The sequence below is a fragment of the Eriocheir sinensis genome, chromosome 35 (assembly GCF_024679095.1).
Source record: "Eriocheir sinensis breed Jianghai 21 chromosome 35, ASM2467909v1, whole genome shotgun sequence".
NCBI classification, from domain to species: domain Eukaryota; kingdom Metazoa; phylum Arthropoda; class Malacostraca; order Decapoda; family Varunidae; genus Eriocheir; species Eriocheir sinensis.
Window position 1 is genome coordinate 8,101,531 of NC_066543.1, and position 19,662 is coordinate 8,121,192.

Genomic DNA, 19,662 nt, shown 5'->3' on the forward strand with positions numbered 1-19,662 from the left:
TTTCTATTTTTTTTCCATGAAACGAATGCATAGGAGCAGAATGCGAATGAAAGGGTAAAGAAGAAAAAAAAAACACGAGTGAGGGCGGGAAAGGGGAAGGGGAAGGGAGGGGAGGGATGGGGAGAGGGAAGTCTGCGTGGCTGGTTGAGCGGAGAGTAAAAATGAAAGGCAAAAAATCATAAAACCTTTTGTTCATATCGTTCCTATTAATTGATGCAAGATTTTTTGTTTTTGTATTTACTTTTCTTTTATGTTTCCAGTTAGATCCCTCGTTTCCACTTGCTTTTCAGAAGACTTCAAAGCGTCCGTGTAGCGTGTGGGCAGCAATTTAGGTTCTTCTTTTGCTGCTTTAGACAATTGAAAGGAAACGGAAATACCCAAAACACTGTGATTCATCAAAAAGAAAGATACAAAAAGAGCCAAAATACGATGATCAAAATATAACTCCATTGTTGTCTTGATTGCAGTGTCCCGTTCAAAAGTATGTTATTGAATTGTCATCATCGTCATTAGCAGCGTCGTCAGTCAGGGCATGCAAGTGTTCGGGCTGCGAGAAACACTTTGAAACACTTTATTATGCTTACAAAAAAGAATGGTTTTATGAAAAGGAGAAATTAATTTAGGCTCCGTTAGGGGGGTTAAGGCGACCAAGACTGCACGCCTCCTCCCTCCCATGCCAACACAAACGTAGACCTCGGTACTTGCTTTTCATTCCTTCTGGTCCTATTCTACTCTCCTCCAATCACGCCACGCCTTCCTAATTGTCTACGTCCTCGCCCTACTTACGCACGCACCTATATGTCTACTCACCTACCTACTTACCCACCCACCCACACACTTACCTACTTGCCTGCCTGCCTGCCTGCTTGCCTACTTACCTACCTACTACACACACACACACACACACCTGCAGGGAGAAGTGTTCGTCTATTTTAACGAGGCAATGATTGGTTTGCTCTCCTCACGGAAGGCAATAAGCGAGATAACGAGAAAAGCAACCACAGCAGGAACTCCCTCACCCCGCCCCGCCCAGCCCCGCCCCGCCCCGCTCTTCCCTGCCCCGACCCGCAATACTAGACGCTCATTAGGACCATCGTCGCCCTGGGTGTGATGCCCCTGAAGGATGACAAGAGGTTAAATTATTAAGCTCAAATATTTCGTGGCTTTCACACTTTCATTTGATTAGGCTTTCGTAGAGGTGGTGGATATTGCCAAGGGTCGTTGTATAAACCTAGGGATAGTTTGATAAGGCTTCTATAACATGAACCTAACTTAATAGTCACGAGAACCCCACTAGTATTCTTTGTACCTCTTGGAAATGTATATTGTAAGAGCCAAAAGCATCCAAAAACACGTGTTTAATTATCCTCCGTTCAGATTAGCCTCGGAAATAGACCCCTCCCCCTTCCCCATTAAGTGCATATTATTGGTCAGTCCACAAGCAAGCCACGCCCACTCCCTAACTCTAGGTACATGTCATTGGTGGATGCTTGGAAAGGCTAAATTGTATTGTGGTTGTTGGTGTGTTTTGGTGGTGCTTGCATAATTTTTAGGTGAACAACATATAGACAGAGTTACAGCGGTGGAGGAGAGGGTTTAGGGGCTATTACACTAGCTGCACAAATTTTCCGTGGATCTTCAGACAAACAACGTTATCCGCTCGCGTGGTTCTCATTTGTTTCTTGTTATTGCTGCTGCTGATGATGGTGATTAATACCGTCGTCCTTTAGTGAAATCTACCGAAGCTTTGGAAGATCGTGGACACGTCAGAAATCCACGGAAATATGAGTACCACGCCAGCGGAAATCGTGGTTTGACTGAAGATCCACGGAAAATTTGCCCAATGTAATAGCCCCTTTACGCGCTGATCTCCTGCCCCGCGTGTGGATTGGGGGAGCCTGGAAGGAGAGGGGGGGCATGGGAGGGGAAGGAAAAAAATTGGAGGGGGGGAGAGAGATACAGCGCGAGTGTGGGGCTTCGAAAAGTTTGCGCGGCGGAGATAAAGGGAACGGTCGAGGGCAAAGGCAGCGATAACAAGTAATCCCTCCTGCCCTTTGTCTCCCGCCTTCGTTTTTGTTATTTTTCTCCCATTTCCCTGTTCTTTGTATGGAGTGCCCTTTATCCCACCCTCCCACCCTTCTCCCCTCCCTCCCTCCCTCCCTTCCCTCTCGTTCCCATTTCTACTCGTATTCAATCAGTCAGCTTTTTCGAGGGTCAGAGAATTTTTTTAATGCTGAAATCGTGTAGTACTGCCTTTCCGGGGTGGGTCAGGATGGAGTAATAGGGGAGGTGAGGGGGAGTCGAACGGGGGAGGGTGATGAGGGGCAGGTCAGGCAGGTAACATATTGAAGTTCCTAAAAATATAGTGGAGTTGAAAAGCGCCTAACACGGGACCGCTTTCCATTTGTTTCGGTTCCGCGACTCGTATTGTGGGGCGGCAAGGCGGAGGGAGGGAGGCCAAGGGAAGGGTCGTTGTTGGCAGGCTTGTTTGGCGGACGCGCAACTCCCGCCGTGATGTTGCAAAGTCGCGGGTGTTGCAAGGACTTAGGTGTTGCTTTTCAGGGTATTGCAAGGCCTCGGGTTTTGCTTGCTGGAGTAATGCAGGAAAGGAAGAGAGAGACGAACTTAACACACACACACACACACACACACACACACACACACACACACACACACACACACACACACACACACACACACACACACACACACACACACACACCTTATAATCTTGTGACATAATACACCCAAAAAAAGGTAACTGGGTCGTTGCAGAGTCTCGTGTACAGAGAGAGAGAGAGAGAGAGAGAGAGAGAGAGAGAGAGAGAGAGAGAGAGAGAGAGAGAGAGATGTAGCTTGTCTGTCATTATGAATGCTCCCTCTCCCCCCCACCACCGTCAGTCCTTGCCGCCACTCTCCCCCCCCCCCCCCCAACCCCTTCTGAGTATTAGATGAAGTCGCCTTGTGCACTTAAAACCTTTTACAACACTTGCACCTTAACATTAAATCCTCCACATCCCACGCGCTGGTCCTCCGCTTCCACTTCCACCGTCTCCAGTGCCTTTGTATTCTCCACTCACCCCTTGAAGACCCCCACCACACCCCCTCACCACACCCCCTCACCCTCATCCCCTCACGCCCACCACCTCACCCTCACCCCCTCACCCTCACTCTTCTCTCTCCTCCACACCTCGTTGTCTGAATGCTTCCTCGTACCGTAAGATTACATGCTCGACTACCCACCGCTTTGTCCTTTACTTCTCGTCCACCCTCTTTAGTATCCTTGTTTTGTTCTCTGATCTCATGTAAAGTAACTTGAGACCTTCGCCTTTATTAACCTCTCCTCCCTCACCCTCCTCATAAGCCTCCACGGTGCTTCGTCTTATGTAGATTTACTGAGTGATTATGGATTTAGCCTCGGTTTTCATACTTTTGATTCTTATTGGCGGAGCAGAGCCTCAGATGTAACCGAGGGCCAATCAGGGACGGGTGTTGAGGTGACGCCACGGTCGGCACACGTTAGGAGCGTCGACATAAGGGGCAAGTTTGTGGCTGGGCGATACGAGCGGCGATAAGTGAGATAACCGGAGATAAGGTTTCGGTTAGTCGGGCCCCACGCTACTTCGTTAACAGGAAGAAGTGTTGACCGAAGGAAAGGCGCGAGGGAGTGACTGTGAGATACAAGCATGGGGGAGTGAGATAAGGGGAGATAAGACTGCGGTTATACGCGCCACCACCACCGCCTGACGCAGAGAGGCAGCATGGTGCCCAACTTGCAAGGCGTGCCGCCAGGTAGGCTGATCAAAGGTGTGTGGTCAGTGCTGGGCTTGGCAGTGCTGTGTGCGGATGCCGAGTGTTGGGAAGGTGTTGTGTTGGTGTTGTGTGTGTGTGTGTGTGTGTGTGTGTGTGTGTGTGTGTGTGTCTGAGCGCGTATGAATATTAACATAGAATAAGTGGAGCAACATCGTCCTCGGCCCTCTACCGCTCTCCCTCCACATTATCGTAATTCCTGCCACTTACCGATGTGTGGAGTGGCTGAGCGGCGGCGGCGGCGGAGCGGTAATCTCCTTTGCCGGTGTGGGGGAGAGACTTTTTATCCTCCACCAATGAAACCAAACGAAAAAAGCCTGCGGAAAAAAACAGCAAAAAACATGCAGCTTTCCACTCATATCTGCTACTTTTTACAGCCAGCGAAATTACCGCCGACGTTAAAGACAGAAAGAAACCAATAACGAGCACGAAGCGGCAGCAGTTCAGGGGACGCCAGATAGGGAGGACCAAAGCGACGCGTTGCACACAGTGAAGGACTCGCAGCCAAGGTTCTCGCAGCTATATATATACATACAGTGACGTCTTGGGTACAGTGATAACATAGCGAGCACACAAGCGTTTCACCATCCCCCAAGTATGATTCTGCTGATCCCAATGTGACAAGGAAGGAACTGCATTGTGACGCGTGCAATGGAGTAGTGATGAGCGTGGCGGCGTGGTGAGTGAACGCGGGGGTGAGTGAGGACACCATGCGGGGGGCGGTGGTGTGGTAGGCCCCGTGAGTATGTTGAGGTGATGGTGAGGGTGATGAACGGCGGGCTGGTGCAGCGTCTGGCCGAACTCAACTTGATACGCGACCCGGCCACCGTAGGCACCAAGACCCTCGTGATCACCAGGCCCCGGCAGCAGCCCGCCCAACAGCCACAGCAGGAGGAGGACCAGCAGCAGCAGCAAGGTATGTATGAGATGCGTGGCTCACCTATCGGGCTCGTTATCTCGTTACACCCGATCCTCATTATACCTCCTCGTTCACCTTGTTATCTCGTCTACGGATCTTCCTTATCTTCTTCTCATCCTCACCTTCACTTCCTCTTCGTCTTTTCCATCTCATTTTCTTTACCTCATTCGCATTCTGCCTCTTCGTTCACCTTGTTATTTCGTCTACGGATCTTCCTTCTTATCTTCTCATCCTTCCCTTCTTCACATCCTCTTCGTCATCTCCCTTTCATTTTCTTTACCTCTTTCTCATTCTGCCTCTTCGTTCGCCTTGTTACGTCGTCTACATATCTTCCTTCTTGTCGTCCTCTTCCTCACTATCTTCTCTACACCATCTTCATCCTCTTCATCACCTCAGTTTCTTTACCTCCTCCTTCTTCTTCATAACTCCATTCACACCTAATCTTTCTTACCTTCACCTTCCCATCAGCCTATTCACACATTCTTCTATACCATCTTCCTTCTTATCCCCATCTCCCTCCTTTTCCTCATTGTTTTCCTTCTCTTTTCTTTCTCCTGCCTTCTCCGTCGTTATGTTTGATCACCATTATCACTATTTCTCTTCATCCTCCCAGTCATCATCTCTATTACTCTCATCCCCAACGCTATCATGTTACATTTTCTTTCCTACCCTCATCTTTTTCGTCGTCATCCTTACCCTTCTCATCTTCCGCATCATAATTAGCTTTTTTATTCTCAGCATGCTCCTGTTCTTCCTTGCCACTACCATCATCATCATCATCACAATCATCATCATCATCATACTTCAAGCTTCCCCAACTTCTCCTCTCTCACATAATTCTCACTCGCCTTTAATAATGTAACTTTGCTCTCCCTTATGAAGTTATTTAATCACTCAATAATTGTTTCGTGAATTATCTTTACACACACACACACACACACGCACACACGCACACACACACACACACACACACACGCACACGCACACGCACACGCACTCACACACTCTGAATCAATCAATAAAGCAATCACTCAATCAATTAATCACTGTCTCGGGCACTCACTCACTCACTCACTCATTCACTCACTGCATCATTCACTCTCACACACTCAGTCGCTGATCCACTCACCTTCATTCCCCTTCACCCAGTCACGTTCCTGCCAAATCATGCTATGTCAACTGGTTTAAATTCCACCCACTCGCTACCACCACCACCACCACCACCACTACTACTGTTCCTGCGCCATTCCACCACCAGGATAACGTCACCACTACATCACCACCACCACTATCACAAGGTAGTTTTCACCATCACACCAAATCCAAGGAAAATTTTGCATCACCATCACCACCACAATCTCACCATCACCACCGCCACCTCACGTTCGATCACTGCAACTCATCACCAAAACACAAATATCGACAAGGAAGGATAGAGGGAATGAGTTAAGTGTCAAGAGGTGTGGACTGTCATGGTTGAAGTCTGCAAGTGTTGTCTTTTCACCAGTTCAAATTCCCTCCCCGTGTATTTACCCTCAAGACTAAGCTCACCTTTTTCCTCCTCTTTCCCGGTAGTGTTACAATGTTCCCGCACGCTGCCCTTGCCTTTCCCTGGTAATCACGTGCTTCCTCTCCCTACCCGGCGGGACAAAAGAGGTTTACATGGTTTTGTCTCTGGAACGTGAATGAATGGATGTGAGAAGAGAAAATACCTTGATGAATGACTGGGATTATGCGAGAGAGAGAGAGAGAGAGAGAGAGAGAGAGAGAGAGAGAAAGAAAGGGGGGCGAGGGTGTTTAGCAGGCAGCGGACACACCCTCATTATATTGATGGCTTTACCCCTTACCGCCACCATTAGTCACTGCCACACCTGCCCCTTCCTTCCTCCCTTACCTGTTGCCGCCACACCCAATGCCCCCACACCTGTTACTCCGGCCCCCCCCCCCCCCCCCCCCCCCCCCTGGCCTCGCACGTACATACCTGTTACTTCACACAGCCAACGTACACACACACACACACACACACACACACACACACACACACACACAGGTTTAGTTTGTCAGTTAATTCTTTAATTGTTTAGTTGGTTAATTAATTTCTTTTTTTTCTTAGGTAGGTAGATACAGATGTGTTTATTGATCCCATTAAAGTTTTTAGATTACAAAAAAGAATCGTTTACAGGAAGGTTAAACAGCTCACCTAAAGTACTACGTAGCAATCATGGTCTGAAAAATGGAAAGCCAATTAGAACTCAATTAAGTATTGGCGAAAGAAAATCTGTACCCGGAATGAACACACACACACACACACACACACACACACACACACACACACACACACACACACGCAAAAGAAATTATACATACTCCCGTTGCTCTTCGCCCACACACACTTACCACAAGCCCACGCACTCCACATGGTTATCTGATCAGTCTCACCTTTCCGTTCCATACTTACCTGCCCGGACACTTGTTAATCACACCTGTCAATATTCACCTCTTGCTTTAATCCCCTATTCCATTCTAAGATTCTAGCACTCGCGTACCTATTGTTAACTTTTACCTAACTGTATGCTTGTCTATTTTTTATGTTTGTTTTTTATTTTATTTGTATTTTTTTTTACAGCAGAGGTGACAGTGCAAGGGCGTAAAAAAATAAATTAAGGAAAAAATCTCGCTACTTACTGCCTATGAACCTATCTACCTAACTAATTACACCTTTATCCGACCATATGCTTGTCTTTCTGTGTATCTTTCTTTCTTGTCTACCTACTTACCTATCAATCTATCTGCCTGCCTACCTATCTTCCTATCTATCTATCTATCTACGTCCTTACCTTCCTACCTGCCTGCCTATCACTTTATCCGTCTATCCGTCTTCACTCACTCGTTACCTTTTCACACCTGCCCTGCGCCCTCACCTCTCCTCCTGACGTGCCTTTCCTCGCGTGACAAGCGCACATAAATTACCGCCTGTTTGTTAGATGCAAAACTACAACAAAAAAGGAAATTACGGGATGAGATAAAATAATTACGCGTCCCTACCAACTCTCGCGTGCTGAAAGAAAGGGGGGGGGGGAGAGGGGGGGGGGTAGAGGGAGCAGAAGCGTTGACTGTCATGCGATGTTACAAAGGGAAGGGAGGGGGGGGGGGGGGGAAGGAGGGGAAGAAATGGAAGTGGAGGGAAGGGGAATGGAAGGAGGGGCATGGGTTGGAGAGAAAGGGAGGAAGGGGAAAAGGGAAGAGGAGGGGAAGGGAAGGAGGCTCATGGGTGGGTGAGAGAGAGAGAGGAAGGGGAAAAAGGGAAGAGGAGGGGAAGGGAAAGAGAGGGGCATGGGGAATAGGTAGGAGAGGGAGGTGTTAAGGGGAAGGGGAAGAGCAGAGGAAGGGTAGGAAAGGTGTGGATCGTTTATAAAAAGTGGGGAGGGGAGGAGATTAGAGGAAGGGAATTTAGGTTGGGAGGGAGAAGATACGAGAAGGGCAGGGAGGTGAAGGGGAGAGTGCAGATAGAGAGGGGAAGGAGGTGAGGAAAGAGGGGAGGGTGATAGAGGGGTCTGGGGTTATAGGAGACGTAGAGGGGGTAGAGGGTGAGGGGGGGAAAGGAAAGGTAGGGGAGGGGTTGGGAGTGAAGGGGGAGAAGTTAGAGGGTTAAGCTTAAAAAAATGAGAGAGAGAGAGAGAGAGAGAGAGAGAGAGAGAGAGAGAGAGCAATAATTGACCCCCTCCTCCTCCTCCTCCTTCCTCGTTTTTTCATCGGGTACTCAACAAAAGAAGAGAAGCCGCGCGTTGCTCTGTTGTGACTCCTCTTCCTCTAATTGACTGGAGGCGTGGAGTTTTATTAATTAAGGAACCCATATGGAAAGGTCGAGGTGTTGTTGGAGTAGAAAGGACGAACAGAAAAAAAAAATGTCCGTGGAGAGAGAACAGGAATAAAGAGGAAAAGTAGGAGGAGGAGGAGGAGGAGGAGGAATAAAATGGGGACCACCTTTAAATCTAGTTCGCTCATCGATCGCAAAATGTGTGGCGTTGTCTGTACTTTTGCTACTTGAAGACTTTTAGGGTACCCGGATAACAGTGGCGGTGGTGATATTTGCTGTGGTGGTGATGGCGATGATAGCAATGGTTTTCGTTATCTACATCCATCCTGCTTCCTTCCGCTTCTCATCCTCCCATTCCTCATCTTCCTCTCTCTCCCTCTCTCGTACTTCCTTCAGTCCACCCGTCATATTATCATCTTCCTCGCTAATTCACGTTCCTTTCATCTTGCACACGAACTTTTACGGCTTTTAATTAATCTTTCCTTTTTGTAGTCTTCTAATATCTGGGTGTTTTCGTGTGTATCCTCATTATCGTATTCTGCCGCTTCCTCCTCCTCCTCCTCCTCCTCCTCCTCCTTCTCTTCCTTTCCAGTCAGCTCCCTCATTTCTTTTTCTTATCCTCTTCCTTTTGGTCTTCATAATCCTCCCTCTTCCTCATTTTCCCTATCATCTCATTTCTCTTTCCTCACCCTCTCGTTCTCCTTTACCTCCCCTTCCTGTCCCACCCATCTTCCCTATCATTTTCCAATCATTCCACTTTCCTTACCCTCTTTTTTTTTTCCTTCCTCCTGCGCCCTCAGCTTCCCTATTATTTTCCTCTCTTTTCTCCCTCCTCTCCCTTTATTTTTCCCTCCTCAGTATTCGCTGGTTCCTGTCAAATTCTCTCCATCATATTTCCTTCACTCCTCATTTATTTCCCTCTCCTTCTTTCTCCTACGTATATATATTCTTCCAACCTCCTTCCTCCATCCCTCCTATCAGTCTCACATCCCTTCCTTTCCTCTCAGTCGTTCCTCTTTCTCCTATCTTTTGCCCGCATCTCGTTCCCTTCTTCTCCCCTTCTTTATCTTGCGAAATACTCTCCCTTCTACATATGGTTTCTGGCGCCCTATTTTTATCCTGCCATCTTTGTTCCCTTTCATCACCTCTAATTTTCTCTCCTTTTTCTTTTGTTCCTATGTTTTTTTTCTTTTATTTTCTTCCCCTCGCTTTTCTTGCTCCTGCGTCCCTCATATTTTCTTCTCCTTTTTCCTTTATTTTCCTCTTTCCTTTATTTTCCCTTCTCCTATATTCGACTTTTTCTTTCCTTCAATTTTCTCTCTTGTCCTTTTTCTCCTGTTTTCCTTATATCCTCCTCCACTTCTCTCTCATCTGTTCTCATTTGTCCCTCATTCTCCTGTCTCTCCTATTCTTTATTTTATTCTCTCTCTCTCTCTCTCTCTCTCTCTCTCTCTCTCTCTCTCTCTCTCTCTCTCTCACATCGATGCCTAAATTGTTTTGCAGACACGCGTCATATTGACATTTTAACGATGCGGGGACGACAGGCGGGGATGAAAAAAACAAAACGAGATACACGCGTTCGTTCTAACCCGAAACTCGACGATCGGAAATCTTGTTATTATTGCTACTGTTCGTTAGAGTTGTGACATCCCGTTTTCGTTGTTGACGTGAAGTTCGCTTTAAGAGGGAAACTCTTTTGTCTGCTTGCTTGTTTTCCTTTTCTTCTTCTTCTTCATCTTCTCCTTCTCCTTCTCCTTCTTCTTCTCCTTCTTCTTCTCCTTCTTCTTCTTCGTCTTCTTCTTCTTCTTCTTCCTCATCTCCTTCTTCTCCTTCTTCTTCTTCTTCTTCTTCTTCTTCTTCTTCTTCTTCTTCTTCTTCTTTTGTCGGTTTGCCACATGAAAGAGAACCCGGCAAAATCTCATACAGACTCGGTGACCCAATGATCCATCACTCCGAGTCGCGAATGTTTCTGGCGAAGTTTTGCATTTTTTTTTTTTTCAGGGTGTTGAATCGCTCGTCTCGGCGCGAAGGATTTTAGGCTTTTGGGGTTCTTTTCATTCGTTGTTGTTGTTGATGTTGAGTTGGGTTGGGTTGGGTTGCGCTTGGAATTTTCTCGTGTGTTATGAATATGATATGCGATTGTGCGTGACTATGAAAAGGTTTTGTGAATGTTGATGGATTTTGTAACTGTGTGTGTGTGTGTGTGTGTGTGTGTGTGTGTGTGTGTGTGTGTGTGTGTGTTTTGCTGTCTCACCTTTCTATTCGTACAGGTGTTTTTTTGTGCACTTTCCTATTGTTTAGTGATTTTAATTGTGTTACTGTTACCTGTGTGCACGGCTGTTTTTTCCTCTATTGACAGGTATTATTGATGTATATTACTGCCTGGTTATGTTTTCTTGTGTGCGTAAATATCTGACTATTGTGTACACTTATTTGTTTTCTGCTCTTAAATATTTGAGTCTTGTGTGTACGAATTTGTTGTGTACGGATATGTTGGGTTTCATGTACACACGAATTTTCACTGTAAGTATTTTGCGGGAGTCTTGTTTACACGCGTTTGTGCTGTGTACGTAAATATTTGGGTTTGTGTACACGAGTTTGTTGTGTACGTAAATATTTGGTTCTGTATACATGAGGTCGCTGTGTACGTAGAGAGCCGTTATAGAATACACACAAATTCTCTCGGAGCAAGAACGCAACTCAAGGGGAGAGAGATGGCCGGCCGCCGACACTTCCATGGGGTGGGATTCGCTACGAGCCATTTAACACTGTGGTCCACGGCTACAATTTACCGCCCTGTTCGCACGTTTGTTTCCCCGCCCCTCCCCCGCCCTCCGCTCTTTACCCACTCTTTATTCACTGCCACTAACCGTAACTCACTCCGTTCTCTGCGATGCGATGCTCACACTTCCCGTTTTTCGTATTTTATAACCTATAACTAACTCACTCAGATCCCCACGACCCACTACCCACGTTCAGGCTCACCCCAATATATCTCCCTTGACCCTTCCTCCCACACACACTACCTATTTGTCCCGCCACTGGCTCCTCCACTTGCCATCTCCCAGTCGCCTCCATTTCCTATCCTACCACAGCCAGTTCTCCACCTCTGCCATTTCCCTGACCTGCTGCCACTCATCCCCACCTATCCCCTCCCATGCCTTCGTTTCCTTGGCCCACAACCCTCACCTCTGCCCCACACATCCACGACCGACGTCCCCACACTCCCCGTTGCTCCCCACCCCCAGCTTTCCAATCACCAGCCTGTTTCTGTGGCCGTCACTCACCTCCGTGTTTCTCCCTAACAGATGATGGCGACACAGACCAGGAAACGGACCGGCTGCTGGGTCAACAAAGGTCAGACGACCCCGGCTTCTACGACGAGAAGGTAAGTACGACATGTCTTGTGCCGGGTTGTCTTGGTGGCCTTGGGTTTGAAGTTTATTTCAGGAAGAGGAAAGCGAGGAAGGTTTGCATGTATGTAGAGTGAAGGTCGATCGTTGGAGTAAGTTTGTTTAGACGTCGACGAGTCTTCTAAAACCATGATCTTTTGAGTGGTCTTGGCGGTGTGTTCCCAGGAGTTGGGGTTGATTGAGAAAAAGAACTGTATGCTCTTGAGTAAAATGATCTCACTGAAGTAAGTATATTATTGGAAAACAAAGGAAGACCTGGAAACGTCTTAAGCTCTGAAGACACTCTCGTCGCTGTAAACCTTTGGGAGAGGAAAATTATGTATACGGGCACGTTAATTAAGGCTCCGAGTAGTAAGTTAATTATTGGAAAACCGATGAAGACGTTGAAAAGTCTTTGAACCAGGCTTCTCTATCACGTCTCCATGGAAACTGGACGCGGATAACGAGGGAGGGAAGCATTGAGGTTGTCCTTGTATTCATGTCCAAAAAATAATGATCAGAGAATTAAGTTTTATGACTGACAAACATAAGAAGACCTAGAAAAGCCTTTAATCCCGGAGTCGCTTTCTTCGCTGTAAATGTTGAGGCAGATAAAAACGAGGGGAAGGAGGGTAAAGGTCGTGTTTGTGTAAAAAGATAGAGGACATTTGGGGTCGTCTTCAAATGGTCAGTGCATCACATCCTCGAGGCCGGAAAGGGAGGACCAGAAAACCTACTTCAGAGCTTCAAAGCCGCCACGTCTGCCTCACAGCGACCCTTATTGAACCCGAGCCCACCAGAACCAGACACAGCACAGCTTCAGATCACAGGGCGCGCACACACACACACACACACACACACACACACACACACACACACACACACACACACACACACACACACACACACACACACACAAACACAAACACACACCGAATGTATTGTTTTGGCCTGTAGCTGATACTAAAACAATTTCTTGGCTTGCTCGTTTTTTTTCTTCTTATGAGTGTTTTTGCGATACGGAGCCCGGGGGAAAGAGTGTCAGGAAGCGGAGAAGTAAGGAAAGATGCCCATCTAATAAAGAGTTAGGAATTTTACTCCAGCCAGTCCAATTAAGTTCACAAAAGACGCTTTGTTCTTTGATCTGTCTGGGAGAAAGGAGCGGTTTTATCCCTTGGTTCCGGGCTGCACCTCCTCTTCCTGTTCACACACACACACACACACACACACACACACACACACACACACACACACACACACATCTTCATCTCAATCATTCTTACACAACAAACCTCTGTACCTCCTTAATTATCCATCACCTTTTCTTCCCTTGCCGCGCCCCCTTCTCCCTGCCCCCCTTCCTCCCCTTGCCTTGCTTCCCTACATACTCCCCCCCCTGCCACCCGGCGCCCACTCCCTGAGGTCACGCGTTAAAGGGAAGGGGAGGGAGCGATTGACCTTTTGACGCGAATCTGGAGAAGTGGTGGTGGTGGTGTTGGTGATGGTGGTGGTGCAGGGGTGATAATAGTGGGCAGTTGCAGTGATGATGATGAAAGTGGTGGATAACATAAGTGGTGGATAAGAGACGGTGATGATGGTGGTGATGGTTAGGTAAACGTGGTGATGAATGAGATGATGGGGTATTGTGGTGATGTCAGGTGTCGGTAGAGTTTTATAGGTGGTGATGAATGGACTTTGAACGGCGGTGGTGACTATGGTGGTGAAAGGTGATGAATTGAGAGTTGTAGTGATGATGATGGTGAGGAAGATGCTTTAACGTGAGAGAGAGAGAGAGAGGTTATACAAAAGAAAAGGTTGAGGATCAGGACGAAGATAAGTATGTGAGTGAAGAGGAGAAAAAAAGAGGAGGAGGATAAAGAGGAGGAGGAGGAGGAGGAGGAGGAGATAAGGTGATTGCAAAGAAGCCGCGTAAGGAGACAGGGCGGTTGATGGAGAACAGGGAAAAAGTGGAAGGAATAACGAAGGGCGTGGAGGGAAAATAGGGATCTCTCTCTCTCTCTCTCTCTCTCTCTCTCTCTCTCTCTCTCTCTCTCTCTCTCTCTCTCTCTCTCAGGAGCCTAAATTAAGCTCTTCTAAGCCTCTCATCATAGGTTTTGTCAAGGTTCTCTCTCTCTCTCTCTCTCTCTCTCTCTCTCTCTCTCTCTCTCTCTCTCTCTCGCTCTCTATATGTATGCCTTGGAGAGAGAGAGAGAGAGAGAGAGAGAAGAGGGGGCACCTAACAAGCGACTGGGCGACGTTAAGATAATCCTTGCACAAGACGGATGGATGATGGAGCCACGCGCGTGCCTGCCTCACAGTCCTGCTTTATCAACTCTCTCTCTCTCTCTCTCTCTCTCTCTCTCTCTCTCTCTCTCTCTCTCTCTCTCTCTCTCACACACACACACACACACACACACACACACACACACACACACACACACACAGCGGGAAGACTCTGCGTGCATTAATTAGCTAGCCTGTTATTAACTCCCCCGAGAGAGAGAGAGAGAGAGAGAGAGAGAGAGAGAGAGAGAGAGAGAGAGAGAGAGATATGAAAGACATGGGCAGGTCGAGGTATTTAAGGTATCTTGTAAGTTAAGAAGAGGAGAAAGAGTACTTAAGAAGAAGAAAAGGAAAGGTGTATGAAAGAAAGGGGAATGGAGGGGTTGGAAGGAGATGGATGATGAAGGAAGGAAAGGAAAAGAAAGGGAATGGTGGGGTAGTAAAGGAAAGGGAAGAGAAAGGAAGGGAAAGGGAAGGAAAGATAATTGGTAGGGAAGTAAGGGGAAGGAAAGGGAAGGGAAGAGAAGGGAAGGGAAAGGGAAGGAAAAGTAATTGGAGGGAAGTAAGGGGAATGAAAGGGAAGGGAAGAGAAGGGAAAGGAATAATCGTTATTGGACGGGATGGACGGAAGGGAAAGGGGAAGTCTTTGGGGATGAGAACGATGATGAACTCTTAAAAGGAAGGACAGAGCAGGTGAAGGGACAAGGGGAAAGGAAGACGAGGTAGGGGAACGCGCCTTGTGAGGGAGTCAATAAGGAAGAGAAGCCCGTTTGTAGTAGGGATGAGGAGGTGTAGGAGGACGGCCTGCAGAGAGGGGCGGATAAGGTGGAGGGAAGGGAGGGAGGGAGGAAGGGAGAGGAAGTCTGTATAGTGAAAAGTGGCAGGTAGGGAACATTATTTAGAGAGGTTTGGGCTTGCTGATGGAGAGAAAATGGAGGGTCAGGTAAGGGAGGCTAAAGGTGTTCCCTGATGAGCGTTGGCGGGTGTATTTTCTCATGGCTACTACTACTACTACTACTACTGCTACTACTACTACTACTACTACTACTACTACTACTACTACTGCTACTACTACTACTACTGCTACTACTACTACTACTACTACTACTACTACTACTACTACTGCTACTACTACTACAACTATTACTACTACTACTACTACAACAACTACTACTACTACTACTACTACTACTACTACCACTTTTTTTTTTTACAGCAGAGGAGTCAGTTCAAGGGCATAAAAAAAACTACTACTAAACTACTACTACTACTACCTCCACTACTCCTCCTACAAATGTTATCGCTACTTACTTATACTACTTTTACCGTGTTTCCACTTCTCTTTTCCCCTCCCTCATCCCCCCCTCTACCTCCCGAGCACATACTCCCCTCACTCCTCACCCATCTCCCCCCCTTCTCCCCTCCCCCCCCTCATACACGAAGCACACGATCTTCTCCCCTCATTAGTAACGGAAACGGTCCCAGTAATGACCAGGAGGATGCCCGTTACACCTCCTGACCCGAAGGATTGAAGGAGGGAGGGAAGGCAAAGGATACCCAGCCTCCCTTCCCCTCCTCGTGTTGATGTAGAGCCGTGTTGCTTGTAGGAGAGGCTGAGGATGAGTGGGAAGAAGGGATGACTGATTGGGAACACGTATTTCTGGCTTGTATTTTTAGTCATCGTCACTGTTATTTTGTTTTTGTTTTTTGTATTGTTAGCTTGGTCCTCCTTCCTCTCCTCCTTCTCTTCATCCTCCTCCTCTTCATCCTCTTCCTCATTCTCCATTCCTTGGTATTCCCTCGCATTCCCGACGTGTTCAATAATGTCTTTTTTCTCCTTTCTCCTCCTCTTTTTTTTTCCTCCTCCTCCTCCTCCTTCTTGTTTCAATATTTTCTTCCGCTCGAGGCTTTGTTCCTCCCGCGTTTCCTCCGCCTTGAGCCTCGCCTTGCCTTGCTTCATCTCGTCTCTCGCTCTTTTTCGCTTTCTTTAATTTTTTCCATTGATTCTTTTTTTTTGGGGGGGGGGAGGGGGCAGCATCTCTCTCTCTCTCTCTCTCTCTCTCTCTCTCTCTCTCTTCCATCAATCACCCTGAACACATTTTGCTGGATTTTACGACTTGGTGAGCTGAACCTGATGAAGCTGCCATTGAATGCTGCGGAAAAGTTGAAGGCATAAGAGTTTTAGCTGGAGGAAGGGAGGGAGGAAGGAAGGGAGGGGGGGAAGGAGAGAGGAAGGCTATCTTTTAAGACGACTGAGGGAGGGATAGAGCGGCAGAATGGATGTATCGGGCCTATCGTTTCTTGTGATGGGAGGGAGAAAGGAAGGCATTGAGATAGTTTGTTGATGGAATGGGGTGTTTGAAGCTCCAAGACTTCGTGAATGGGAGAAGGGAAAGGAGGGAGGGAGGGAAAGAGAGAGAGGATTTGATGCTTTATTTCAATGGTAGGGAGAATCTGATCATGTGCACCCATAGAATGCCCTTTTTTCTTGCTCTTACCGTCTTCCACCTGGGTAATGTTGCTGGTCTTGTTAGGCACCACCACCACGTTCTTGTGCTGGCATGTAAAGGGAGACTTGGCTATCTTTTTAGGGCTAAGGTTACTATTTAAAAGGGTCTAACCTACTATTTGAAAGGGACTAAGTTACTTTTTAGGTGAAGGTTACTATTTAAAAGGGTTCAATTTACTATTTGAAAGGGACTAAGTTACTTTTTAGGTGAAGGTTACTATTTAAAAGGGTCTAACTTACTATTTGAAAGGGACTAAGCTACTTTTGAGGGCTAAGGTTACTATTTAAAAGGGTCTAACTTACTATTTGAAAGGGACTAAGTTACTTTTTAGGTGAAGGTTACTATTTAAAAGGGTTCAATTTACTATTTGAAAGGGACTAAGTTACTTTTTAGGTGCGATCCCATGCATTGGTCGGGTTGGTTGAGTTATTGGTCAGAGCAGCACGAGGACAGGACGATCCTTTTACTGTTAATTTCACCACCAGGAAGGATAAAACTTTCTTTCTCTTTCTTTGGACTGCTTCCCGCGGCTTCAAATAGCGGTTGGTAAATAATTAAAATAGTTCCTCCGAGTGTCCCAGCCTCTGATTATCCGTCACGCCGCCTCGCTGGGCCCTGGGAAAACTTTGCCCAGATGAGGAAATTGCTTCTTAACGCTGACTGGTTAACGGAATGAGACACAGGAGTAGTTTGGCTTAAATATGTGGAGGTGAGATACGAAAAATAAAGAAAATAAGTTAAAGCGACAGGTACCAGGACAGAGAGCTCGATATGTGGCGGTGGTGATGAGAAGACAGAAAGAATAATTGGTGGAGATAGAAAGAGGAACACAGGAGTAATTTAACATGTAGAAATTTTATAGAGACAGCAATAGTTCAAAGGGGAATGCAATAAAGAGCGGGACGCAGAGTTTAATATGTCAGAGACGGTGACAGAAAAGTGGGACACGGATGGAGTAATATGCAAAGAGAGACTCAGAAATTTAATATGTAGTGAGAGAAAAGAGTAGGTGGAAAGAGACTAATATCCCGAAGTAATTGAGTAACACAGAAAGAGTTCAACATGTGAAGTGTCTAGAAACGGGGACATGGAAAGTGAGCGTGAGGAATGGTCGAGAATCCTGTGACGAGTGACTCAAGCAACGCCCCTGAGAGTGTGGGTGTGTAAAGCTCAGAGTAACATGTTTGTAGTGAAGGATGAGAGGCGGACGAAAGCTAATGAAGAACCTCAGTACATAGCAGGAGCATGGCAGAGGAGCGAAGAAAGGTGTTCAGCTCATGTAGGAATAGTAATTACAAAGTCAAGGCTTATTACGCTTTAATCTTTTTTTTCAGTACAGTTGAGTCTCGTTGGCGAGGGGACTCATGTGACACTTTTTTTTTTCTTCTTTCTTTTTTAATCTGTATAAAGTTAGGACACAGGTGAGCCAGAGAGCGGAGGAGGTGATTTAAAGGGAAGAGGCGCAGGTGTGCTGGCTCTGAAAGCAGCAGGTGAGCGTGCAGGCCGAGCAGGTGTGTCAGGCAGCGGCAGGTCTGGTGCAGGTGTGCTCCACCGTCACGTCCCACTCTGACAGGAAGTAATTGGCCGCGGTTGGTCCCTCTAACTGCAAGTCAGCCGCGAGGAGGGCCAGGTCAGTGTGGTCACGGCCTGCAGCCTGATAGCGGGAAAATCAAGGTCAGGGAGAGTCACGTGGGGATAGGATGTGTCGGGAGCACTGTCCTCCTCTGACTGACTCACATTTATCTTCCCTTCAAAAATACTGTTGGAGAGTCTGGCAGTGGAGAAAGTTGTGAAGGTGATTAATGATGGAGGTCGAAGATGAGAATAATGAGCGGACGGAGGAAGAGGATGCCCGAGCGGAAGACTTAATGAGCTAAAAATGGAAACCTATTGATCAGAAGACAAAGATGGCGAGGACTGGAATAAACAAGATCCTATATTTAGTGAAGAATTCAGATCACAGAAACGCGGTGAAAGGCGGGACTTGAATGAATAGCGTCTGAGTAAAAAAAGTCGCAAAGAAAAAGGAGAAAAAATGCTGGTACAACACGGAGAGATTAATTGAGCCTAATGAATAAAGGAACATAGGTTGAATACATTTAGACGAGGATTAAGAATATGAAGCAGACTTGGGAAGATCATATCATAACGTAAAGCCGGCTACAGGTGGATAACAATACTCAGGAATTGTAGGAGACAGCAGACAGAGAACCAGGTGGCGAGATGGAATCAGAACCTTAGTGGAACCGGATCGAGTTTACTAGCATCAGACAGAGAGCTGGAGGACGTTGCGAAAGGCCTTTGTTCTGCAGTGGGCTAATAAAGGCTAATGGTGGTGATGATGAGGGGACACCCACCTGGCAGGAGCGGGCGCGCGGCACCTTGGGATCCGAGGGCCTGAGGGCGACGCGTTGCCGGTACACCAGGAAGACCAGGCGGTGCTGCCCCGTGTCGAGGTGTGGCCGCGGCGCCTCGTACTCCACCGTCTCTGTACCTGCGGGACGAGACGCGCACATCACCCTTGGGCAGGGAAGCACACAGGTGGATAGGTATACCAGCCAGCTCTTGGGCTCACACGACGCCATCATACTCATGGACATTATGCTGTGACGACGTGTTGCTGCCTGAAAATCACACACACTCACACACACACACACACACACACACACACACACACACACACACACACACACACACACACAACACGTTGAAACTATGATGTGACGACATGTTGCTGCTTGTAAATACCTCGACAAAGGGGCAATATAGATTGGTAAACATTCTCTACCTTGGCAGTGGTTATTTTTTAACAGTTCATCTTTGTTAGAGCAGTTAATCATTTTCCTGATATAAGTTCAAACTCTATTGGGGCGTTCAGTTTTGTGAACAGGCCCTTAAGCCGCCATTGCCGCCCACCCACCGCTGGCGCCA

The 19,662-nt window shown here is 47.2% G+C and overlaps 2 protein-coding genes across 10 annotated transcripts in view; one reads left to right on the forward strand and one right to left on the reverse strand.

The window, feature by feature from the left end:
- The first annotated feature begins 3,746 nt into the window (after positions 1-3,746).
- Positions 3,747-19,662, forward strand: part of LOC127007353 (protein lin-10-like) — a 91,292-nt gene continuing 75,376 nt past the window's right edge. For 2 of the 7 annotated variants that reach the window (XM_050878218.1, XM_050878230.1), the window contains exons 1-2: positions 3,747-3,807; positions 11,855-11,934. In XM_050878218.1, coding sequence (XP_050734175.1) covers positions 3,762-3,807; positions 11,855-11,934 — 126 coding nt within the window. In that variant the 5' untranslated portion in view covers positions 3,747-3,761. Of the gene's footprint in view, positions 3,808-3,934; positions 4,727-11,854; positions 11,935-19,662 lie in introns of those variants that run through there. The other 5 variants (XM_050878217.1, XM_050878229.1, XM_050878215.1 and 2 more) reach the window with 5 other exon arrangements.
- Positions 18,034-19,662, reverse strand: part of LOC127007355 (39S ribosomal protein L38, mitochondrial-like) — a 40,491-nt gene continuing 38,862 nt past the window's right edge. For all 3 annotated transcript variants that reach the window (XM_050878234.1, XM_050878235.1, XM_050878233.1), the window contains 2 exons: positions 19,089-19,225; positions 18,034-18,385 (listed from right to left, as the gene is read on the reverse strand). In XM_050878234.1, coding sequence (XP_050734191.1) covers positions 18,248-18,385; positions 19,089-19,225 — 275 coding nt within the window. In that variant the 3' untranslated portion in view covers positions 18,034-18,247. The remainder of the gene's footprint in view (positions 18,386-19,088; positions 19,226-19,662) is intronic.